Genomic DNA, 25,690 nt, shown 5'->3' on the forward strand with positions numbered 1-25,690 from the left:
ATTTAAAAGGGCACTGACTCTTTCCCTGAGGCTGCCCAGCAGTGCAGAGGTGGAGACTCAGGTACATTTAAGATTTCACTCCACCTGCTGAACACTAAATCAACCTAATTAAGGTTGATGACACCGAGAAACTAGGGCAATGGGTAGGCCTCTGAAAAACTGACCGAGAGGAAAACTTGGCGAAGTGGCTGGTTGCAGTTGTGTGGTGGTTAAGGACTGTGGTATCATCAAGGAGTCCTTCAAATGCAAAAATGAACAAATAAAAAACTTGGCTCTAGTTAAACCTATATATTAATTGAATAATTAATTAGTTAAAGGATACCTGATCCTCATTCCCTTCCAGCACCTGCTATTTAAGGACTGTTGACTCTTGGGCCTGATAAACACAGGAAGTGATCCTTCTGTCCTAAACATGCTTCTCAGCTCCCAGCTAAAGGCACACTCTCTGCCCAGCTGGTTAACTCTTCTTGTCTCAGATGGCTTATTCTAGAATCATGTCTCTGGTGTGCTGGAGAAAGACTTCTGAGCTGGTTTAGCATCTCTCTCATTGCCTGACATGGGCAAATCTCCATGCTCTGTCTGGATCTGCTTTGCCTACAGTCATATTAACAGCACTTTTCGTTTTTCTCTCTGTTAGTCTGTGTCTATGAAAGTGCTTTGAAAGGTAAAGAATACTCTCTCTATGCGGGTATGTATGATGTGCTCACATTCCTGTATTGTCCCCACCTCCTCCCTTCTTTCTTTCCAGAAATTGATGTCAGTATCCAGCCCTGTGCTGACAGATTCTCAGACCACCATCAATTAGGTTGCAGAGGAGCAAGCCAGATGAGGCTGTTCTGCTCAGACTGTGGTTCACTGTGTATTGTTTAGAGAAGAATCTTGTAAACATTTGTATTCTGCATAACTGCTAGTATTTCTTATTCTGGGCTCTTTATTTTAAAGAACTGAAAAGACTGTGCCTGCGTTGTACGTAAGAGTTCAGAAGTGCATACCAGCATCATTCTGGGCTGGGCTGGCAGACACTGCTAGTGGCTTTTCCAATATCCACCCTCCCCTTCTTTCTTACCAACAGAACCCTAATTTTTCTCAAGGCAGTACTATGTCCAATTAAAAAGGCTCACCTTCCCAACTCCCTTGCAGTTGGGAGTAGCCATGTGACCCAGTTCTGGCCAATGACATGTAGGGAGAAGTCCCTAGATGGGGGCCTCCAGGAACCTTTTTTACAGGGAAAAGTCTTAGCTGGCATTTCCCTTTGTTTTTTCCTTTTTTACTTGAAATGCATCCATCTTGTCTCCATAAACACAAGAGCCACATGCTAAAGATAGGAAAGTAGGAAGATAAAATGTCTGCAAGTTCTTGGCAATCTTAGGGAGAAACCTACCTGCTGATTTCTTATGTAAAAATAACTAATCAATTAAACAAACATACAAAAAGCCTACTTGGTTAATCCATTGTAATCAAGTTACTGCTCCATGCAATCAAACGCAATCTTAACTAATGGACTGCTAAGATGTTTAATGTGCTCTGACAGAAAGTGGATGCAAATCCACTGTAGAGTCCTTTAGAGCAGTGCTGATCAAGCTTTCATGTGCATAGACACCACCTGGAGAGCTTCTTGAAAATGCAGATTCTGATTCAGTAGGTCTGGAGTGGAGTCTGAGATTCTGCACTTCTCGAAAGCTTGCAGCTAATGCTGATGACGCCAGTGCTGGACGACTCTGAGTAGCAAGGATTTAGAAAATGACAGCTTTTTTGTCAGGCGGCTTCTATGTTGAGCTATTCTGTTTTTCTTTGATATGCTTATTATTCAGTTAAAAATCTGCAGGGGACCCAATGCATTTTCAACAAAATGTTAAGGTTTTATTTAGAAAATCATTTTAGAGACAAAACACCGTTCATTTTGTTTAGCAAAATGAATTTAACAAATGCATTTAAATAAGGTAAATTCAAGACTTCTGTGGAGTTTTTTCCTTAGTTACTTGATTTTCTGCCAGTGGAAGTTTCTGTCTTCCAGCCTGAGTGCTTTCCAAGTTAATTCAGCTATAATCCAAGGAACTGCTTTATGGAATCTGAATAACTCAAATTCACTCTGTATTCTCACTCAATCTCAATGTATTAAATGAAACACAAGGAAAATGACTTAGGGAAGTAGAATTAGAAGGAAATGTTTCTCCCTCTTGGTCATGTTACCTTTTCAACAGAGGCCTTGTCTGCTCTGAAATGGATGGTGAAAGTAAATTGTTACTGGGAGGTGATGGTCAAAAAGAAAACTTAGATGGTTTTCACACCGTCTGTCATCATGACCCAAAGGAAATGCAAGCCACACCACTTCCAGCCAAGCCACTGCTTTACACAGAAGCTGCCCATAGCTTCCTATTGTTATTTTCTTTTCTAGTTATATACATTAAAAAAAAAATACAACGTTGTGTTAAATAGGAGGACAGCTAACAGAGGAGCATATGACACTACACTGAAAAACCAAAAGAGCTTGATTAAGTTGAGGAGAGAAACAGCAGATGGTCTTCATGCAGGGAAGCCGCCAATGACCACCATCTCCTCAGTCTGTGACGGATCTGCACTCTGAGGGTAGGCCTTCTGACAGCCGCCACTGGGCCAGGCGCTGCTTGAACCATTTCTGGAGGAGGGAAATGTGCAAAATTACCTGTCACATACTGAAAAACTGAAATGTCCATTCCCTTTCTAAAAGTAGCTTCTGTGGCCCAGCTGGAAAAGAGGAAAGCAGTCTGAGTCCCTGGGGATGGTTCATCTCATTGTGATACTTATATTTCTGCCTCAGGACCTTTGTACATACTGTTTTCTATGCTTAGAATATCTGACCTTCATTATTTATCTGATGATAAATAATTCTCAGGGCTCAGCTTAAATAGAATCTTCTCAATAAGGCCTTCCCTAACCATTTTATCAAGTAGATTCTCCATCCATCTCCTATTCTCTGTGTTCATACTTTGTTACCTTCACAGAACTTTTAATATCTGTAATTAATTTATTTGTGTATTCACTTGTTTTTAATCTACATTTCCTTCTAGAATATGAGATCCATGAAAGCAGAGTCTGCATCCATCTTATCATCATTAGCCCCTAGCATAAGGGCTTAACAGAGATTAATAAATGTTTGTTGAATGAATAAAAGAAATTGAAGCATCTCCTTGATGCCCCAGATAAATCTGTATGGCTGCTATACCTCATCAATGTGTGATGATCTCAAGGGCCTTGGTCATCAGTAGCACTTAGTAAGAATTTGTTGAGTAAAATGAATGAAAAACTAAGCGCTGAACAACCTTGGGGCACTCCTTTCTGAGGATCCATGGAGTAGTCTAGACCAATCGTTCCTGCTCCAGGGCCACTGAACAGTGAGAAAAGAGCAAGTGGGATTCCCAGTTTACTCAAAATCTTCTAGCTCTGTGTGACCCAAATATTCACACCTTGCAAAAGTGACCATGGATTTAGGAAAAGCCCCAGATGGGATACTTCTAGACAAGGTACCATGTGAGGGCTAAAACATTTACACATTTTTAAATGCATATAAAGGCGTATAGATCTGCCTTTATTATACCCCTGAAGGGCGGGGGGATTCTGCAAAGTGGAGATAAGGAGACCCATGCTGGGGAATAGTCTGGGGTATGAAGCAGGTTGGCCAGGAGGAATCTGGATTTTTGAACAACAACATTGAAGAGGCAATAGTGAAGAAATAGAAGCAGCAAGCATTAATCCACATGGGAGAGGATGAGTAGAGGGCTCTGTGGGAAGGCAGGACCTCCAGGCTTTATTCTCCTGTGCTTCCCAACCTTTCACACATCATGGCACACTTTGAGAATGAAGACGTTTTCATGTCATACTGCTTGGGTAGGTGACCACTGGGGGCTCTGCAGTCCTGGGCCCTGCCAACAGGAAGCTTGTTGTAACCAACTGGCTCAGAACTTGAGGAAGTTAGAGCGCCAGTCAGCTCAACTGTAAATGAAGAAGTAAACTTAGGGGCTATCTACTGTCCCTTGTAGTGTTTCTAAAATTTACCTGTTCTAGGGGTCAGTAGATGAGGGGACAGAAAGGAAGCAAAAAGAACACAGTTGTGGGATGGGTGCCAGACCTGGAATGTGCTGATGGAGATGGTATGGTGAGAAACACCTAGAGGGCTCTGACTTGGCACAGCCAGATGCAGATTCAACCTCTGAACAAACAGGGTGGGCTCTAGGGCCATGCGTGGGAAGACCTCATCTCTGCGGAGATCTAGGGAGTCAAAAGGCATTTCAGCATAAGCCCAAGATGAGAAGAAAGGGCGAGAACCACAGGGGAAGGAGTGCTTCTAAGGCTCAAGGTCTGTAGAGCTAGAAGGGAGCGAGCCCACAGCACGGCCTAGGGCTCTGCACCAATGCTCACCTGGCTGAACAGCAAGGGACAGCCTAACACCTGTCAAGATCAATTGTCTTATATACCTTTGTACTGTGGGGTGGCAGCAGAGAAAAGTAATCTAAAGCCAAGGGCAGCAGACTACTCGTAGGGAAGGCTTCTCTTTGGGGGTTGCTCTCTGGGTGCCATAGTTCACTCCTGGGGATCTCCAACCTTAAGGAGAATAGAGAGCTCATGTATCTTTGGTGGCTTTAACCAACGTTCTACTGCTAAAGGTGGGCCTATTTGCTTCTGTGATCCATGTGTGTATTTAGTTAACTCTGGAATCTGGTGTGAGAGCAGCATAGTTCCAGTTTCATTAATGAGGTAGCTCTGCAGGGGTTTCAAGGCTACGAGGTCTGATTGAACAGAATTTGCAGTTTCTAGAGCTGAATAAATGGCAGAGTTTTACAGACTGACTAATTAAAGCTTGGAGGGGGAAAGGCTCATTTTCTATCAGGATTCCTTTAAGACAGAATGATTGAGCTGGCTTCATTCAGAAGAGCCACCCACACCTTTATACTAGTAATGAAGCAAAATATTAACATACAGTTACTGAAAATAACTTCAGCAATGACCAAATCTGTGAATCGGTGAGTTGGCATCCAAATGATTAATAAATTGCACCGTAGCATTGGGGGATGGGAGGAGGTTCAAGAAAAGCTCAACTGTTTTCCACAGATATATATTTTTTAAATCACACATGTATATAATAATTTAGCAAACCAGTTGCTCTCCAACAAACGTCATTAAACACCTTGCTTGCTTTTTTCACCTCCAGAGCTGAATCTTATCGCATCTCACTCACATCAATCCTAATTTTCCACCTGGCTCTCTCCTTCTCTTCTTTGTTTCAGTCATCCCCTGGGAAAGACATTCATCCCTTGCTTGCTTATGAATGGATGCCCTCATTAGCCTTGCCCATTGATGGAGGTTTATTTACTCTGAGAGAACAGATGATAATTAGACACTGGGATGGGGAAGGGGTGAGGCAGAATAATATTGTTCCTGTCCTTTTCTCTAGTAGCTAACATTTCATTCTTTTTAGGAGGAGACCTTTAGAGGTCTTTATTCCATTGATAAGACATCTAACAACTAAAACTAGGGTTCTAGGAAGAGTCCCAGGACATCAAGAGGGGATAAAAATCCTGGAAACCAATCTAAGAACCAACGCCAACTACACTGGGATTGAATCAGTGATCATAGAAAATGGAAGATCATTCTAACCTCCCAAGGGGCTGATAAGACCTTTCCCAGCCCCTTCTCACACTGACTTCAAAATAATGAAAGACACAGGGGTCGAGATTCTGTAAGGTTTCTCTAATTTAAATATAGGACATATCTAATTACTGTCATGAGAAAAAACCCATTCTAGGACCCCAGCAAATGCACCTTAAAAAGTTATTTCCATTAGAGCATCCTTCACTTCATTCTGGGTTCCTATAGGTGTCCCTCCCCCCCACCACCACCCCCAGTAAAGAACATTGTCCTACAGTGGGACAGTTATAAAGAGGTCAAAGGCCCCAGTCAGAGAATATTTCAGCATTTTAGTCCCTCTTGCCTTTGCCAAAGTATCAGCAGTGTGAATCAGCTTGAGTTAACTATCTCATAGGACCATCACATGCTTATTTTTCTTCTCCTAGTGTTACTTGTTCTAGGAAAATGAATATGAATCCAATTCTGGAAGTGGGTGGTATTAGGCATAAGGGACCAAGCATATGAAATAAATATTATTTTGGCTTTGATGACCTTTTCTCATGGAAAAGGGCAATGCTAACAAATAGAAGAAACAGGGGAAGTGCTCATACCAGACACTGCTTATGTTTAGGCCCAACAAACCTGGCCTCCATCAGTTATTTAAAGGGTCCCCACAGGGAAACCATTCTCACCCACCAGTCACATGGGGGTGAGAGGGTTGGGAAGGGGTTACGGGGATGGGAGGGAACGATGGGAAGTTGGAAGATGAGATCCAATCTGGTAAGGGATGACGGAGGGTTACCTAGGAAGCCTCTTTCCCTGAAACTGCTAAATTTTGCCTGTCTCTGAGCTCTTGGGTCTCAGATGCTTCCCTGTGGTTGATGCCGGAAGACAGAGGGGAAAGCTGAGCCATGGCAATCTCAGGGAGGAAGAAGGTGTTAGCTTCATGGCAGGAAAAGGAAGCCAGGAGCCCTGCTATGAGGCTGACTCATTCCCCCGAATGCTTACTTCAGGGCTGAGTCTACCATTTACTCATTTGAGGATGGGGGGGGGGGGGGGGATGGGAGAAGGGCTGCCTGAAAGGGGCAGAGGAACCTGCTCTGTAGGGGTCTGAACTGGCTGACCTCAGTTATAGAAGGGTGCCCTCTCTTTCTTCCTGCCCCCAACCTGATCTCAGTTCAGTTCTCTCATATAAGGTGAATCTTGAGGAAAGATTGAATATAGCCTGAGATGACTGTCATTTACTGCATGGATTTTTTTTCAGGAAGAAATAGAACATAAATTGAATTTTCAGTGCTTCCCTCCCACCCCACCCAGTTGTTTCCATTCCTTTTCTGTGGAGACAAAACAGCATGGTAGTTAAGCATCTGGGCCAGGGAGCCAGACTGCCAGGGTTCAGATCCCAGCGCTGCTACTCCCCAGTGGTGGTCTTCAAGTTATTTAAACTTTCTGTACAGTGGAGCCAAGAGTGCCCATCTCATAGCATTGTTGTGGCAAATAAATGATTTAGTACTCGGAGAGTACCTGGAGCAATAGGCGGCACGTGTCATCTGTTACAAAGGCCAGCATAACCATTCTGCTTTAGGGAATGACAGTCACTTGCCAAGGGAGGATCAGGCTAATACGGGGCCCATGGTAAACCCACAGCCTTAAAGCTGAGTTACTGTCTCTGTGATCACTCCTCTTTTCTAAATATAGTGTGGGATTGTAAATGACAACAGTTCAGCAGGCTGCCTCCTGGGGAGAGCTGGGGTTCTGAGAAACATGAGCTGTTAGGCTTGGGTTACAGTACATCACCTTCCATTAAGTTCTGGTTCTGGCTAGCCAGATATCTGTTCCCTTTGCAAAAGACTGATATGCTGGACTTTCTGTTTGACCTAGGAGAGGGAGGATTTTCTATGGGCAAGTTCTCCAAAGGCTTAATTAGTAAAAACTCATTTTGGGCTTGGGATCCAAAATGGATCTTGGGGTCTTGGTTCTAGGATTCACTGGAGCACCCATGACAAGCTTTTATGCCTCAGCTAAGTATGATTCATGGTGAGGAGAGAACAAAATGTCTGAATGCTCTGGTCTATAAGTTGGGAAGAATAAGAAAGTCTCTGCTTTAGACCTGCGAGTAGAGGTGTGAATTGCTTTGGGCTCCCATGGGAGAGGTGCTAGAGGAGTTCCAAGTGGTATCATCATGCAGAACTAATTGTCTTTCCATGACCAAAGGGGAAATAGAAGAGTTTAGACAGGGGTTTAAAAAAAACAAAAAAAAAAGTCAGTTGAAGGAGCCAATACTGCACCTACTGTACCTAGCGGTTAAAAATCATGGGCAGTGTTGCATTCTCTACCCTAAACCATTTTCAGGGTAATAGAGGAGCTTTTAAAATAGATAAATAAATCAATGCACTTATGGTGACATCTTTTTCCTGTTCCTTCAGCTGTAATGTCAGATGTCTACCTTCTCAGAAAACTCCAGCAAAGGACCCTAAACCTTAGAGCCGTGGAATTTTTAAAAACCGGAACCAAATCTCCCTGGCTCCGTGCAATTTTAGCTCTGCAGCTAACCGGAAGCTGCAGCGCGATGTGATGCAAAGAGCATGCTTAACGACCTGTGCCGTCATGGCAAGTCTCTCCCTCTAAACCTCAGTTTCCTCGTTTACCAAACCTGAGCACTGAATTTATAGCTGATCACTAAGATCCCTTCCAGCTCTGACACTCCCTCTGAGAATAGATTTGAGGGCGCTGGGCTCAGAGGGCGCACACTGCACCTCTCCTAAAGGTTTCGCTTCCAGCCCAGAGGAGAAAATAAACCCGGGAAAGCGAGACAAAAGTGGGCCAAGGGACGCTGCTCCCAGCCCAGAGGGAGGAGAGAGCGTTTATCCCGTGCTGTAGGGGAGAGTGGAAAAGCAAGGAGAAGGGAGGGTGGGCGTAGGGCTTCTAAGCAGCTCCCGCGGGAGCCACCGGGCTGGGGTGGAGGGACAGACCTGGCGCCCGTGGAGCCGGGGAGCTGGGATGCTGCTGTGGGAGCGATACAGGTCTGGGCTCCCGGGGTACGGGCAGAAGCGACGAAAGAGACGGGGGAAGGAGGCCAAGCGGGAGCCGAGGGCAAGGGCGACCCCCAACCTTCTCGAGATCTCCCAGGCGAGGGTGGGCGCGGCGGGTCCCCGCGGGCAGGAGTCGGGCGCGCGCGGGGGCTTACCTGGGTCTCCTCCTCGGAAAGGCCGGCCTCGGCCGCGATCAGGCACAGCGTGGTGGGGTCCGGGTGCTTGTTGACCTTGTTGAAGTTGTACTCCAGGATCTCCACCTGGTCCTCAGTGGGGCCGCTCGCGGTCTCCGCAGACATGGTCCCGACGCGGCTGCGGGAGAGGGAGAAGCGGCGGGGTGAGCGAGGCCCCGGGCGGGCGGGACGCAGGGAGGAACGGCGATCCCGAGCGCTGCCGGGCACCTTCAGCCCCCGGGGCTGTCCCCGCCCAGGGTCGCACGGCGCTAGGGTCCCCGGCGCTGCAGGCTGCTGCGGGAGCCTGCCCGGGCTCCTTCCAGGGGCGCGCACCTAGGAGTCCCGCCGCTGAGCTGCGCGTCCTTGGGCTGCGCTCCTGCCCCGAATTTTTACAAGTTTCCCCGGGGTCAGTGGTCTGGGGTGGTGGGAAGAAGCTGACGCCGCGCCCTCCCGGCCGTGAGCCTTTAAGGAAGGAGTGGAGGAAGCGCGGCGGTGATTTTGAAAAGCCGTCTTCAAAGCTTCCTCCTGGGAGAAGGAGCTGCCCTGGGCACAGTCCTGACAGATGGCGTGGCTGGGCTGCCCCGAGTCCGCGGCGGGGCCGCCTCACCCGTGCGCGCCCTGCCGCCTCTAAAGTAGTTTAGCACTTTGCAGCCCTCGCCAGGGAGGGCTGCACACCCCTACACCTCCTTCAGGGAAATGACCCACAGGACAGAAGTTACTTCTCAAAGTTGGGGAACTCGGGGGGCGCTTTTAATCTCTTCCTTTTACAGAGGTGAAGGTAGGTCCGCAGTGATTTACCCCTGCAGTTCCTAAGGCCGGGAACAGCGTAAGGAGAAAGTTCCACCTGAGGGCTTGTGTGAGTCACTCTACGATCTGCGACCTCCTTCTCCTTCCCTTCACCCCCGATTTTTCTAACTAAAGCCATGAGTCAGAGGCCTCCAGTCAACCCGGCTGTTCACTTCCCAGCGTGGCCTGGACATTGTTCCACAGGGCCCACCAGAGTCCACTGCGCTATGTTCCTCCCTAGATGAGGCCTTCCAAGATAGAGCCAAAACCCAACTGAGGAGGATCTACAGCAGCTGTCTTTGAAATCAGACATCCCCTCTAATTGTGTTAAAATTAACTGTAAAGTCAAGAGAATTGGTCGGTTACCAGCTTCAAGGTCTCTTGTATTTCCTTACTTTAGAGCCAAATGTTACTCTAGCAGATCGGGGGCAACATGACTTCCTGCTACATCTCTTATACCTAAGTAGCCTCTGAAATGGGACCAAAAAACGGCAGATGTGCACCCCTCCCCTCCCCCCAATCTTAGATGTATTGAGGTATAGGAAGTTAGACTCTAACTTCTAACTATAGAAGTTAGAGTCTGTCTTCAAGTTCCTGGCTGAGCACTTGAGACAGACAGGTCAGCACTTGCCATTGCTGACAGTAAAAGACAAGCATGGGAATCCCGTTGGTTTGTTGTTTTAACAAACAATTGCACAATCGTCCAGCACAATCCTGAGTAGGTTTTGCTGTGGTCTGTGCCTGGGGATGAGCCATACTCCACTGATCTGCCTGCATAATGTCCCCGATGCTGTGGCAACCTTCTCAACCAGGACCTGCATCCTGGGCTCCCTGAATAAATGTCTTTCCCTCTCCTCTTGGTCACCTGAAGAGGCTTCTCAGTGAGACAAGAAGCCATTCTACTGTGAGGGATTCTGGGCTTAAGCCAGTTATCAGGTCATAGTGAAATCGTCATGATTTTAGGGAGTTCTGTGCTCCCCCGCTTAATCTGTCCCAGTGATTCCTGTCACAGTGCTGAGGAAGGACGGGGTCAAGCCAGGTGGTAAATGCCTCTTCTTCTGTTGGCACCATCTCCCCCTTTCTCTGACACAGAACTTCAGAGCTGGAAAGAACCTTGGTGACCAGCAACCTAGAATGGAAAGCCTTGGCTTCAGTTTCAGTCCTGTGCTCTTCTAGACCCTTCTCAGCGGGCCATTCTGTCTTTAGTTTGGCAGAAAAAAATCAGGAGGGCAACCGTGTAAATGCAGGCAGGGCTTGTTGCTGTTTTGAATGGGCTTTGACTGCCCTCGTAGGACACCAATTCCAGCCAAAGCTGCCCACTGGAACCACCCACCACTGCACATTTTGCCTGAAAAAACAGAGGAGAGGGGAAACTGCTGCCTCCGATTTAATTCCTTGCCCTAGAAAGGTTCCGTCTAATTCCAGTTACACAGTTATGCTGGCTCTTCCAGGAAAATTTTTGCTGCTGCTTTGTAGACTCCCCCGTCCTTCAGAAGTGTTCATCAAAGGTACAGATTTCTAAACTGGACTCAGATTCAAGGACTGTTCTACATGTACTTCTTTCCCTCTTTTGGTTTTTTAATTGCTATTATATAATCCATGGGTGACTCATGTTCTTACATTTAATCAGGTGCATCTTCTCTTACATTTTTGCGGCTCTCTGTTAACAGGACTTTGTACGAGGTTTCATGGATAGGTCCACTTGACTTTAAAGTACTCCTTGGGTTAGTTGGCTGAGGGCCATTGGACTTGGTTGGCTGCTAAGGAGACTTGTGGAAGGACAATTTGAAAGTACCTACTTCTCTAAGGTACACTAAACAAACAAACTTGACTTCTAGAAATGAGGATGGAAGATCTAACCACGACAGAGATATCTGCCTGTCATTTCTCCACAAAACTCAGTCTCTGTTATTTCAGCCCTCTTTGGTTGACATGTGTTTGCTGCTGCTTCTCCATTTCTTCCCTCCCTCTCTTTCTTTCAAAGGAAACTTATAAATCAAATCACCCTAGTAACCTTGGCCTTATAAAACTTCTCAACTCTTTCCAGTAAGGAAACTGTTGAAAAGTATCTCTGAAGGTAGTCTAAACAATGTCAGATGAAAAGAACTAGAAATATTTTAAAGCTTCTTAAACTTTAATCTGAGCACAAGTTCTATTGTTGCTGTAGTTATTCATATGAAACATTCAAAGAGTAATTTGTCCTGTGGTTGTGTTTTCTTTTGTGATTGGGGGAAGACAATGCATAAACCTTTTCAAGAGATTAGATGAAAACTGCTGGCTTTTTTCTAAATTCCAATGCCTGGGTAAACAATGCGTGCCAATAAGACAGCTTTACCTTTGTCCCCTAATCCTGTAGTCATTTATTTTAAAAGTATCTACCTATATGAACCAGCTCATGGAGAGTGCTACAAACTGGAACCTGCAGAACTCTCTTTAGGGTCACATTTACCATCTTCTCCTCCCCTACCCAGCCATTCTGACCTCTTTGTAATGCCGCTAATTCTAAACCGCGAGAAGAAGATTATCAGTGGCAGATACTCCTCATAAACAATCCCATGGTGAGCTGACCAAAAGCAAAGAAAGCAGATGGATCATGCTGTAGTGTTGTCTCCCAATTTACTTTAGCCTGAATCTCCTTTATGCTCACGGTGGACTTTCTGGAAGCAGTGGGCTCTTGAAGTATTCTGTGTTTTCTTAAGTGAGAAAAATAATATACCACCATTTCCCCGAGAGAAGCGGTGGGTCTTTGGAAGTGGATAGAGTTTCCTCACTCGTCACTCACTGAACTACTCTGCATGGGGTTTGAGGGGGGATCATGCAAGCTGTCAGTGTTTCTCAGAAATGGACAAATGGGAGTGGAATATCGATCTGCTTCCCCGGGTTAACAACAAGGCTGGTTTTCAAAGAAAGGATTTTTTTGTTTTTGTTTGTTCTTTACTTATGAACCTGGTGGTTAATATCCTTAAGCTTAGGATAGTTCTCATGCCTGGCTGGGCCTCAGAATCACCTGCAGAAATGTGCAGGCACACTGCTGACCTCCTGAACCAAAACCACATTGTAGGAATCCAGCATGGGAGAGACACAAAAAGTATCTCAGCTCTCACAAGAGTTTGCAACTTAATCATTAAAATCCACTGTAAATGTTTAGAGCTTCTTATACCTTATACCGTTAAGATGCTTTAAAATATCTTCTAACTCTGATGCTGTATATCGTCTCAACGCTTGAGTAGACAGTATGTTGAGGTAGTTTTAAAAGAATAAGCTTTTAAAAATATACATTGGAGAGGAAATTTAGACGTTATGCTATTTACCTTTTGTATGTATGGTCAGGAATGTGGAAATTGTCTTTAAAATTATGAATTATTAAGAGAAATTTCCCCACGCCTTCAAAAATTCAGAAATAATATAAAACTCTTTAAATTTTTTTTCAGAAAAACCCATTCTTTTGTTGAGATCAGAGTTTAAGAAAGCAGGTCATCAAAAGAAAAATTCCTTCCACCTTGTCATACAAATTTTCATAATTGAGTTAGAAGCCAAAAATTACAGTGGAAGAGATTTGTCAACCTTGACAAATGATTGTCCTCTAAATTCTTAAATTTTCCAGTGAGGGTAATGCTAAAGTTTAAGTTATGGTTTATATAGACAATTTATATAATACAACTTAAAGCTGAACATTAGATTATGAATGCACCATATACACATAGTATCATCGCTGTCTTCAGAGAAACAAGATTCCAAATTTAAATAGGAAAAAACATTTTTTAATGGTCTATTGATTCCAGTTTTACATATTAAAAAAACTGGAGGAAAATACAACAAAATGTTAACAGTGTTTATATCTACACAGTGAGACTACAGATGACCTAAAATTTTTCTTCTTTTATTGTTCTGTTTTTTCACATTTACTACCCTGAAATTAGAAATGAAAATTTTTTTCTTAAAAAATTATTCCTTTTTTAGATTAGTTCCATCACATATGTATGGATTCCTAAAAGACCTTTTATTTTAGTTTTTGTATTTTTGAGATACATAAAAACATCATACTATATGTAATTCTTTTGTTATTGCTTTGTTCATCAACATGTTTCCAAGATTCATTCATATCTCAGCATGCAGAGAACTTCATTCATATTCTGTGCTATTTCCGTTTAGTGAATATACTGCAATGTATTTATGTCTTTTCCTGTTGGTGGATATTTGGGTTGTTTCCAGTGTTTTGCTATTATGAACAATTTTCTCTGAACATTTTTGTATATATCCTCTGAAGCACATCTAGGAAGGCTTCTCTAGGAGTGGAACTGGTCATAACGTATGTGACTAGTAGCTTTACAACATTATACCAACTTCTTTTCCAAAATTGTTGAACAAAACTGTACTCCTATCAGCAGTATATAGCATTTCCTTTGCTCTACATTCTCATCAATGCTTGGATTGTCAAACTTCTGAATTTTTTCCCAAAATTGTTATGTATTCTTTTTGTCCATGAATAATATTTAAAGCTACTTGAAGCTATTTATGTTTCCATCCTGATTAACTTCTTGAGGCTAAAAGGTTCCACATGTTTACTATTTACTCTAAAAACGTATTTCCTGTTCCAGCCCAGAAGGAGATTTGAGGTGTTTTTGGAGGGTTTAGACTCTGTCTCCAGGCTAGCTTGTTATCTCCACTGGTCACCAAGAGCCATACGGAAGATATATGGAAAACTAATTACAGCAGATCTTTTGTCTGTATAATGCTAAAGATGTTACTATCTTCCCTTCTACAGATCTCCTGGGATCAGGACTTGACTCTGCACTTAAAAACTGCATAACCATATCAATTTATTGTCCCCCGCCCTTAAAGCAAAAATCAAAGTCTCCAGATGAAAACCACAGAGATGGATTTAAAATGACTGAATAAGGAAGAAGAAAGGATGTAGGGATAGATAGGAAGTGTAAAAGAGAGAGATTATTTGGCTGTGGGCTTAAAATAGGATATAAAAATGTGAAGTCAAATAATGTGCTCAGTGTTTGAACTGCAATACCATGATCATGCGGGTGCTGAGTTCTAGTTCAAAAGCAGGTCGCCATTCGTTCTTCCAGTTTCACTCTCAGTCGTCTCTTAGAAATCAGAATGGAATTAGTCCTGTTTTGTGGTGGAGAAAGGTTAACTAACTTACCTACAGCATCAAAGAAAGACTCTGAATTCTTTGATTCTGGCCACAGCTGTAAAGGCAGCTCTTGATGTCATGAGCATCAAGATTGATGCCTACTTCCAAAATGTAGTCTCCTTATACTCTCTTGATGTCAGAAATTCTAAGATATCACTGAATCCCCTACTTGGATCTTTGAGCTCTAATTTTAGTCATAGTCTGTCAGTTTAGTGAATAACTGGGGCTGGGGCAGCCAGGCCATTGCTGACCAACTGTGGGGTCTCCAGCCTCATTCCCTTAGCGGCTGCCACAGCCCAGCACTCTTGTAGACCTCCTCACATCTCCTGGGAAAGCCCTAGTATCTACTTGACACCAAGGCAACAGAGAGAAAGGGATCGCCCCTTTCAAGTTTTGTTCTGACTCCACATTTTGAGGTGCAGATACACTGGGGGAATTTGTTCAAGTTTGGTAAGATCTGAGCTCCTAACTTTTGACCCAGTGTAACAGCTACGGGCACACACAGAACCACCCGCCATCTCACAATGACAAGCACGCTGTTCTCCCAGAACATGCTGCACTTGACTCCATGGGGCAGGAAGACTGAGATGCCAACTAGTGCTTGAATTCATGCCATTCCAACTGGTCGCCAGTGACCACACCATCCCAAGTACGTCTCATTCCCCAAGTTTTGTCAGGCACAGGTGTCATCAGATTTGGTTTTCAGTGTTTCAGCCCTGCTCGGAGGTTGCATATCTCTTAGTAGTTAAGTCAAGGCTTAAAAATATGAAGTGCTGCCTTCTTTTAAGTTTTGCATATCTGACATGCGCTTTTATATGTGCTCTGTGTAATTGCCAATTCAGCTTAGTACTTTCCAGGTCCTCCTCTTTAGACTTGCTTTCCTCTTGGCTTAGGAGCCCCTCGGTTTCAGGAAACCCAGCAGAATTAAGAGTAAGATGGAATTTGAGTTAATGTAGTAAAAAGGTCAAATAATTAGAAATCCTGAATACTAATCCTTTGAAATATCACTTTGCTGAGCCTCCATTTCTTTCATGCGAAGAGGGGTATAATAATAATACCTGAGTCTAGCTCACAGCTCTGTTGTAAAGTTCATCTGATATCATTGTAGGGAAAGTGTTTCTAAACTGTAAAGTGCTTGCTTGTGGAAGATACTGATACTATTGTTCTTTAAATGACCATGAGCAAGGAGTTCAGTAGGGCGTCTTCTGGGTGGCAAACTGGTAAGAATCGTTTGTAAGTTTCACTCTTTCTGGAACAGTAACGTACAATGGTTGAAATCAGAACCGTTTTTTAAAAAATCAAATGCTGTATATACTGCTTCATTGAAAGATGTGTCTCTGGATGGAGCGTCTCAAGCCTAACACATGGGGGTGGCAGGTTTTCTCATTAGCAAAATTCTACACATTGTACGTTGATTTGAACTTAGTTGTTGACATTTTCACTAAAATATTTGTTTCTTTGCTCACTCCTCACCACCACTCCCTAACTTATTCTTTCCTCTCATCTACTACTGAGGAAGCATCACTAGGACAGAAGATGAGTAGTGAGGAAGTTAATAATAAGCAGGAACAATTATTCTATGAATTGGTGAGTAGATTTTTTGAGGCCATCTTGGCCTATGAGAATAATGACCTAATTGTTCTGAAATAATTTGTTCATGGGCTTGTCTTCCCTACCAAATTATGTGCTCTCCTGTGGTAGATGTGTCATCTCTTATACGTTTCCATCTCTCCAGCATTCATTAAGAGTTCCACCACTTAATAGGTGCTCATTGTATGACTGTTGAACTGAATGTAACCAGTGGCATCTGGCATGACTTGATTTAGGACAAAAGTTTGGAAGACGGTGCTCTGTGTTTTCAACAACCAGGAACTGCCATGTTCAAAACCAAAACATAACATTGGGAAAAATAACATTCTTGCCTCCTAATACCCTCTGGTCCTCACTGCCTCAAATAACACAGAGCTGATTCCTACTTTTGAATCAGATACAGAAACCTCACCTGTTATAATAATAACAACATATATTTTTTAATTGCTGTGTGCCAGGAACAATCCTAAATGTCTTAGACATATTAACTCATTTAATCGTTAGAGGAACAGTAACACTATGTGTTAGGCACGCTTATTGTCTCCATTTTACGCATGTGTAAACTGATGGAAACATATACCTTCCCCAAGGAGATGTATATAACTTGCCCCAGATCACAAATCAAGTGAGTGGCAGAGCGGGCATTAAAACCCATTAGAAAGGCATTAGAAAGTCTAACTTCTGCATCCATGTTCTTAACTACTACACTGCATTTCCTCTGTGTACCAAGTAGCTATGTAGACAGAAGAGCCTTGATGGGTGGTAGTGGGAAAGGGGCAGTAAAACTGAGTGGTGCACCTGGGACAGGAGTCAGGCAGTGTCCTCTGTCTGCTCCGGCTTCCTTGTGGGGCAGGGCTAGTCTGGGAGCAGAGCTTCCCTCCCTGTGACACGATTCTCAACCTTGGTGACCAGACGTGGCTCTGACCCAGCTAAATGGATTAGCTAGAGATTTCAGTTAATACCACCAGCACCACCAGCCAGGCTGGCTTTCTTTTCCCCACATGCTCTTCTTTAATTGGTACAGATGTAAGTGAAAGATGACATTATGTGAATAATACAGTACACAAATGAGAAAAAGTTACAGCATCTGCCAGAATGGAATAGAAGAGTTGGCTTCGACCAGACCAGCTGGAGCTTAGTGACTGTTGCTGCTGTTTTAATCCCTACATGTACAAAGTTTTGTTGACTTGATTGGGGAACCTCCTAAAACTATTGTTGTGACAAATCCATCAGTGGTTTAGTCTTTTTACAGCCGCTTACAGAAAATAGCAAGATATTATGAAAAGCTATTGGAAGGGAGGGTGTCCGTGACTGATTTCCAGCAGTGAATTAATCATTAATTAACCCTGGATATAAAATTCTTTGCATGCACACTGAGTTATTTTCACTGATAACCCAGCTCATGTTCTAATCCAAAGATTTGTATGTGGAAACATGGAAAAATGATGAAAGCCAATAATAAAACCTTCTGTGACTTCTTCTGTGAAATAAGTGGAGCGTTTAGTCTACCTTCTTAGAAATAAGTGGGCAAATGAAAGAGAGCAATCCCATTTCCACAATCTCCTTAGAGGAGATCTCCATCTTGTAAACAGGTCGCTTTTCCAAAGGTCTATCTCCACCTGATTGTTACGAATTCAGAAAATCTTTTCTTTAGAAAGAACACTGTAAATTGTAGATAGAATCCCAGGCTAACCCACAAAAGGGAGTGTAACTGAAATGCTATGTATTCATAACTGGTAAAAAGTAGAAAATAATCCTGATGAAATATCCTAGTGAAATTTAATAAGAAATTGTTTCTTTATTTTGAAAGTAATGCTTAAGAAAAAGCAGTTTTATTGGGTTGGCCAAAAAGTTTGTTCGGTTAATGAATATGTTGTTCAATAAAGTTCTTGGTGAAAATGAAAAATGGGTCTTTTATTTTTACTTAAAACCAAACAAACTTATTGGCCAACCCAATAATTAAAATTTGACTTAGAGAGGTGAGGTTTTGGTGCAGATACTAAAGGGGTTTTCAGGGAGCTTTTGAGAATATTAGAGGTTTATAGCACGACTACGATATATGCCAAGTATACACAATAGTCCCTGACACATTGTTGGGTGTTCAGTGAATACTTATTGAATGCATGTTGATTGAACTTTCTTTTCACTTCAAGAAGTATGACTTTTCTTTATCTTGATATAAAGGCATAATAATTAGAGCTGTAGTTTTTGTGTGTCATAGATGAAATAAGGAGGTGGAACGAGGAAGAAGGAAAGAAGGGGAATGCTGAGAAGTATTGATGTGAAAAGTAGGTCGTCTAAGATATGATTAATGATGTGAATGGTGAACGATAAAGAAAAAGCCAGAGGTTACTTTGCATGGTCTTCTCCTCATCCTTCTACCCAAGGAACAAGGAAGAAGAGGGTAGGAAAGATTTTGTGCCTCATGTTTCCTGAGCCAGCCCCTAAGTGGCGCTGTCAGACAAGAACAGTTTAGTTGCTGGCCAGAGCTCTATGTAGGTGGAAAGAGAAAGAGAAGCAGAAATAAAGTTCTTTTGAGTATATAGCATTAATTACAGAGGGAATGTTTGTATATCTGTAATAGATAAATTATATGCAGGAACTATTCTGCACTCATTAATGAGTGAAATTACTCATTAATGATTGAAAATACTACACTGGTATAGAATAATGGAAAGAGCACTGGGAAAGGAGTCAGACCTGGATTTCAACTTTAACTTCTCCACTTAATAGTCACATGACCTTGGCTGAGGTAGTTTTTTTTGGTTTGTTTGTTTGTTTGTTTTGTTTTTCTAACTGTAAATGCCTACTTTATTTATTTATTTATTTATTTATTTTTTGCAGTACGTGGGCCTCTCACTGTTGTGGCCTCTCCCGTTGCGGAGCACAGGCTCCAGACGCGCAGGCTCAGTGGCCATGGCTCACGGGCCCAGCCGCTCCACGGCATGTGGGATCTTTCCAGACCGGGGCACGAACCCGTGTCCCCTGCATCGGCAGGCAGACTCTCAACCACTGTGTCACCAGGGAAGCCCTATGTTTATTTTTTATTTACTTATTTTTTCTTCTTAGTCATCCATTTTATACACATCAGTGTATATATGTCAATCCCAATCTCCCAATTCATCACACCACCACCACCACCACCCCGCCACTTTCCCCCCTTGGTGTCCATACGTTTCCTCTCTACTCCTGTGTCTCAATTTCTGCTCTGCAAACCGGTTCATCTGTACCATTTTCTAAGTTCCACATATATGCGTTAATATACGACATTTGTGGGCTTCCCTGGTGACACAGTGGTTGAGAGTCCGCCTGCCGATGCAGGGGACACGGGTTCGTGCCCTGGTCCGGGAAGATCCCACGTGCCGTGGAGCGTCTGGGCCCGTGAGCCATGGCCGCTGAGCCTGCGCATCCGGAGCCTGTGCTCCGCAACGGGAAAGGTCACAACAGTGAGAGGCCCGCGTACCGCAAAAAAAAAAAAAAAAAAAATACGACATTTCTTTTTCTCTTTCCGACTTACTTCACTCTGTATGACAGTCTCTAGATGTATCCACGTCTCTACAACTGACCCAGTTTCGTTCCTTTTTATGGCTGAGTAATATTCCATTGTATATATGTACCATGACTTCTTTATCCACTCATCTGTCGACAGGCATTTAGGTTGCTTCCATGTCCTGGCTATTGTAAATAGTGCTGCAGTGAACATTGGGGTGCATGTGTCTTTTTGAATTATGGTTTTCTCTGGGTATATGCCCAGTACTGGGATTGCTGGGTCATATGGTAATTCTATTTTTAGTTTTTAAGGAACCTCCATACTGTTCTCCATAGTGGTTGTATCAATTTACATTCCCACCAACAGTGCAAGAGGGTTCCCTTTTCTCCACACCCTCTCCAGCCATTGTTGTTTGTAGATTTTCTGACGATGCCCATTCTAACTGGTGTGAAGTGATCCCTCACTGTAGTTTGATTTGCATGTCTCTAATAATTAGTGATGTTGAGCAGCTTTTCAGGTGCTTCTTGGCCATCTGTATGTCTTCTTTGGAGAAATGTCTAGGTCTTCGGCCCATTTTGGGATTGGGTTGTTTGTTTATTTTAATATTGAGCTGCATGAACTGTTTATATATTTTGGAGATTAATCCTTTGTCCTATGATTCATTGCAAATATTTTCCCCCATTCTGAGGGTTGTCTTTTGGTCTTGTTTATGGTTTCCTTTGCTGTGCAAAAGCTTTGAAGTTTCATTAGGTCCCATGTGTTTATTTTTGTTTTTATTTCCATTACTCAAGGAGGAGGATCAAAAAAGATCTTGCTGTGATTTATGTCAAAGAGTGTTCTTCCTCTGTTTTCCTCTAAGAGTTTTATAGTGCCTGGTCTTACATTTAGGTTTCTAATCCATTTTGAGTTTATTTTTGTGTATGGTGTTATGGAGTGTTCTAATTTCATTCTTTTACATGTAGCTGTCCAGTTTTCCCAGCACCACTTATTGAAGAGGCTGTCTTTTCTCCATTGTATATCCCTGCCTCCTTTGCCATAGATTAGTTGACAATAGGTGCATGAGTTTATCTCTGGGCTTTCTATCCTGTTGCATTGATCTATATTTCTGTTTTTGTGCCAGTACCATACTGTCTTATTACTGTACCTTTGTAGTATAGTCTGAAGTCAGGGAGTCTGATTCTTCCAGCTCCGTTTTTTTCCCTCAAGACTGCTTTGGCTATTTGGGGTCTTTTGTGTCTCCATCTAAATTTTAAGATTTTTTTGTCCTAGTTCTGTAAAAAAATGCCATTGGTAATTTGATAGGGATTGCACTGAATCTGTAGATTGCTCTGGGTAGTATAGTCATTTTCACAATATTGTTTCTTCCAATCCAAGAACATGGTATATCTCTCCATCTGTTGGTATCATCTTTAATTTCTTTCATCAGTGTCTTATAGTTTTCTGCATACAGGTCTTTTGTCTCCTAGGTAGGTTTATTCCTCGGTATTTTATTCTTTTTGTTGCGATGGTAAATGGGAGTGTTTCCTTAATTTCTCTTTCAGATTTTTCATCATTAGTGTATAGGAATGCAAGAGATTACTGTGCATTAATTTTGTACCCTGCAACTTCACCAAATTCATCGATTAGCTCTAGTAGTTTTCTGGTGGCATCTTTACCATTCGCTATGTATAGTATCATGTCATCTGCAAACAGTGACAGGTTTACTTCTTGTTTTCCAATTTGTATTACTTTTATTTCTTTTTCTTCTCTGATTGCTGTGGCTAGGACTTCCAAAACTATGTTGAATAATAGTGGTGAGAGTGGACATCCTTGTCTTGTTCTGATCTTAGAGGAAATGCTTTCAGTTTTTCACCATTGAGAATGATGTTTGCTGTGGGTTTGTCATATATGGCCTTTATTAGGTTGAGGTAGGTTCCCTCTATGCCCACTTTCTGGAGAGTTTTTATCATAAATGGCTGTTGAATTTTGTCAAAAGCTTTTTCTGCATCTGTTGAGATTATCATATGGTTTTTCTCCTTCAGTTTGTTAATATGGTGTATCACATTGATTGATTTCCATATATTGAAGAATCCTTGCATCCCTGGGATAAATCCCACTTGATCATGGTGTATGATCCTTTTAATGTGTTGTTGGATTCTGTTTGCTAGTATTTTGTTGAGGATTTTTGCATCTATATTAATCAGTGATATTGGTCTGTAATTTTCTTTTTATTGTAGTATCTTTGTCTGGTTTTGCTTTCAGGGTGATGGTGGCCTCATAGAATGAGTTTGGGAGTGTTCCTTCCTCTGCAATTTTTTGGAAGAGTTTGAGAAGGATGGCTGTTAGCTCTTCTCTAAATGTTTCATAGAATTCACCTGATGCACACACTGCTTTGAGTGTGCCCTCCAAGAGTGGAGTCTCTGTTTCCCCCAGTCCTGCCAAAGTCCTGCTATCATCAAATCCTGCTAGCTTTCAAAGTCTGGTTCTCTAGGAATTCCTCCTCCTGTTGCCAGACCCCCAGGTTGGGAAGCCTGAGGGGGACTCAGAACCTTCACTCCAGTGGGTAGACTTCTGTGGTATGACTGTTCTCCAGTGTGTGAGTCACCCACCCAGCAGTTATGGGATTTGATTTTATTGTGATGGTGCCCCTCCTACCGTCTCATTGTGGCTTCTCCTTTGTCTTTGCATGTGGGGTATCTTTTTTGGTGAGTTCCAGTGTCTTTCTGTCGATGATTGTTGTCAGTAGTTAGTTGTGATTCCGGTGTTCTCAAAAGAGGGAGTGAGAGCATGTCCTTCTACTCCGCCATCTTGAACCAATCCATGGTTTGTTTGTTTTTTACTTATTTGCAGCTTAGTTTTCTTCTCTGTAAAATGTGACTAAAAACTTCCTTCCTTGCCTATTTACTCCAGTTGTGAACCAGTGAGATTATTATTCTCATGAAACAATTTAGAAAACTGTAAAAAACATACACATTTCTAGAACTGTTATGATTATTTCTTCAGCCAGAAAAGTGAAGCTATTGGGCCACATGACCTGTGAGATCATTTCTTTTTTAATATTCTGATGATCAGAATGGTCTGGGTTTCAAATCATCATGTTATTCTTCATCAACAGTTTACTGATGTCATTGACCTGAGCAAGGGGAGTATAGTGGCCTCTTTTAGCCTATGTCTCTGATTTGCTGAACACTTTGTGCCTAGTTTCCACTTCAAAGAACAACTGAGGGGCCCATGAAATATTTTGAACCAAGGTGCTTTTTAATATTCAGCCTTTCTGTTAAATTAACATGACATATAATTTGTCATCACTTAAGTGAGGACACTTAATTGTAAAAGGGGTGCTGTGAATAATTACATCAGAACAACAGGCCTACATCAGAAATGTCCCAGGCAAACTTAGATATCTGGTCCCCTTATTATATGTAAAAGGTTAAATTTTTCACTTAGGTGTGGGAGAGTAAAAATGCACCTGTTGAATTTAGGCATCTGAGCTGCTGTTAGTAAGATGCAGGTCTACTAGGATCTTAGAGGACAGAACCACATACACCTACCCAAAGTAATGAACAGGAGGCTGCTTTTTGCTCTTAAGAAAGCATACTTGTTGCAGCTCTGTGGTTAAAGATAAGAGGATATACCATAGCTTCAAACTTCCTGACCTTTCATTTTTATTGCAGTTTGAATACATAGAACAGAAATTTATCTGGTAGGGTGAATAATGCTTGGGCTTCTGCCTGCTTTGGGTATTGTTAGTATAGTTGTGCTAATGCTTAGTAAGTGTGAATACCCATTACATATCAAACAGAGTTTGGTCCTATGATCAAGTATAAACAAAGGAACAAAACTGGCTTGTACTAGAGATTTCCATGGTGCAGAGCCAGGGCTTTTCAAACCAGATAACACAGGAAGCATGAGACTTGTGAAGTAAATTGAATCATCAGCTCTCCTCTTTGAAAATCTCTGATTCCCTAATACACCAAGAAATTAGACAGAGTTCTGTTATTGGGGGGGGGTGTCTCAATATTTCTAAAGAAAACCATTAAACATAAAGGGAAATTTGCACCGCTAAACCTAGATGCAAGTAACAAAAAGATCAAATTTCTAAAGAGTTTGTGGAGAAGAAAAATGGCACAAATAAGTCAAAATGGCAGATAAATATTCTTTTTATGTTTTAGAGTATGTTATTAATTTTTGTGTGACCCATTTAGCTTCCTAATTATGTTTTATTTAGTAGAACATTAATTATATTAATTAAGTCATTAGGGAGGCATGTGTGTTTGTTGCATAGAAAAGGAGGGATGCTCAAAAACTTAAATGCTGATGATGGAAATCAGTCTGATATTTTAAAAATTTAGTCCCTATAAGCCACACGTAGATAATTGAGAATCAAATAGAATTGTCGTATTTCTCTATGACAATTCAGTCACTTTAGAATGTTAAAAAATTAGTTTCTTTCTGAAAATGTTCTCATTCCAGTGCCTGACTCTGAAAAGGGCTGTTCATTTGTAATTCTGGGGACATGTCATCACGATTTATTGTTTTTGAAAATGTATTCTGGGTTCTACAATATTTTTGCTTGAACCCTAATTACTGAGTAAGGAACAGTAGTTGGGGACCTTCATGGGATGGCACATGCATGATCGGTAGATGTTTAGGGTGCCCGCTCATAGGCCTTTGAAACCTGCCCAATGCAAGCAGGCATAACTTCCTCGGGTTGTTTGTGCATTTGCAGAAAAGACTCTTTGATAGAATGGAATTCTCTCTTTGCACAAATACACTTGAATCAGTTATTATTTTTTATGGTCCAACTACCATTCTTATTTTATGACTGTACTTTGAGTAATGGATAAAATAACACACAGCTGGTTCTTTGTAGAGCTCCAAGTTATGCCAAAGTCCAGCCATGCATGCTGCTTGTTGCCATGATACTCAGTTATATGGACCTTATTCTTTCCCCCATTGAGTGGTTTTTATGAACAGGTGTTCAACTAATGGGATAAACAGAGGGTGTGCTGCTCCAGCCTAATCATTAACATCACAAAATAATCGAAAAGGACAGATAACACCAGAAAGCTAGCTCTGAACCTACAGTAGATCCTTTCTCTGAGCATCAGACATAATGTTGCAGAAAGAGGCTGGATGGAGCCTCAAAAGACCCACACTCTCCTTCCAGCAGTAGCACTTAAATCCCCAAGTGACTGTGGACAACTCACTTAATTGCTTTGAATCTCCATTTCTTCATCTATAACTGAAGCTGTTATCCTACAACCACAGGGTTGTAGTAGGATTCAGTGAGATGGATTAAGTTTATGAATAGCATTATAAATTATAAACAGTATATAGATACAAAATACCATTATTAAGGTCCTAATCCAGCTTTCCCAGTGATTCAGGATATAATGTTGGGCAACTAATAACATTCGGTTTTGCAACCATTAGTGTAGCAAAACATTGTAGAAACTTCATCAAACTTATGCCTAAAAAGATTTCTTAGAACATTTCATTCACTTTGTCCAGTAATCAGTCACCAATACGGAGAAATTAAATGCTTCTAAAACTGACCAGCCAAGTTTAAGAAGATGACATTGAGAAGGAGAGATTGCTGACGATCACACTCTTTAAGTTCCAGAAAATTATTTCGGTCACTTTTTAAAGTCTTAGTAAAGGAACACAGAGAAGCTCCTAAATGTTTGAAATACTAGACTAGAACTTATGATATCACGCGTCTCCATTTCTTATGGACAGTTCAATATTCCATATTGCTTAAAGAAAGCGTAGGCCATCTAGCCCACACCTCTCCCTTCCCATCTCCCACCAACCAGATCTAAAGGGTGGTTGAGTATACGTGCGAGTGTATTCATTATGGCATCATTGGTGAGAACTGGAGGCAGAA

At 42.2% G+C, this 25,690-nt stretch overlaps 1 protein-coding gene across 3 annotated transcripts in view; it reads right to left on the bottom strand.

Moving 5' to 3' along the window:
• Positions 1-1,290: 1,290 nt before the first annotated feature.
• HOPX (HOP homeobox) overlaps positions 1,291-25,690 on the bottom strand; it is a 31,705-nt gene continuing 7,305 nt past the window's right edge. Inside the window, exons 1-3 of one of the 3 annotated variants that reach the window (XM_079919165.1) lie at positions 9,140-9,455; positions 8,789-8,945; positions 1,291-2,635 (exon numbers count right to left, since the gene is read on the bottom strand). In XM_079919165.1, the coding sequence (XP_079775291.1) occupies positions 2,558-2,635; positions 8,789-8,932 (222 nt within the window). In that variant the 5' untranslated portion in view covers positions 8,933-8,945; positions 9,140-9,455 and the 3' untranslated portion in view covers positions 1,291-2,557. Of the gene's footprint in view, positions 2,636-8,788; positions 9,097-9,139; positions 9,456-25,690 lie in introns of those variants that run through there. The other 2 variants (XM_079919166.1, XM_079919167.1) reach the window with 2 other exon arrangements.

The sequence above is a fragment of the Stenella coeruleoalba genome (assembly GCF_951394435.1).
Source record: "Stenella coeruleoalba genome assembly, chromosome: 4".
In the NCBI taxonomy this organism is placed as follows: Eukaryota; Metazoa; Chordata; class Mammalia; order Artiodactyla; family Delphinidae; genus Stenella; species Stenella coeruleoalba.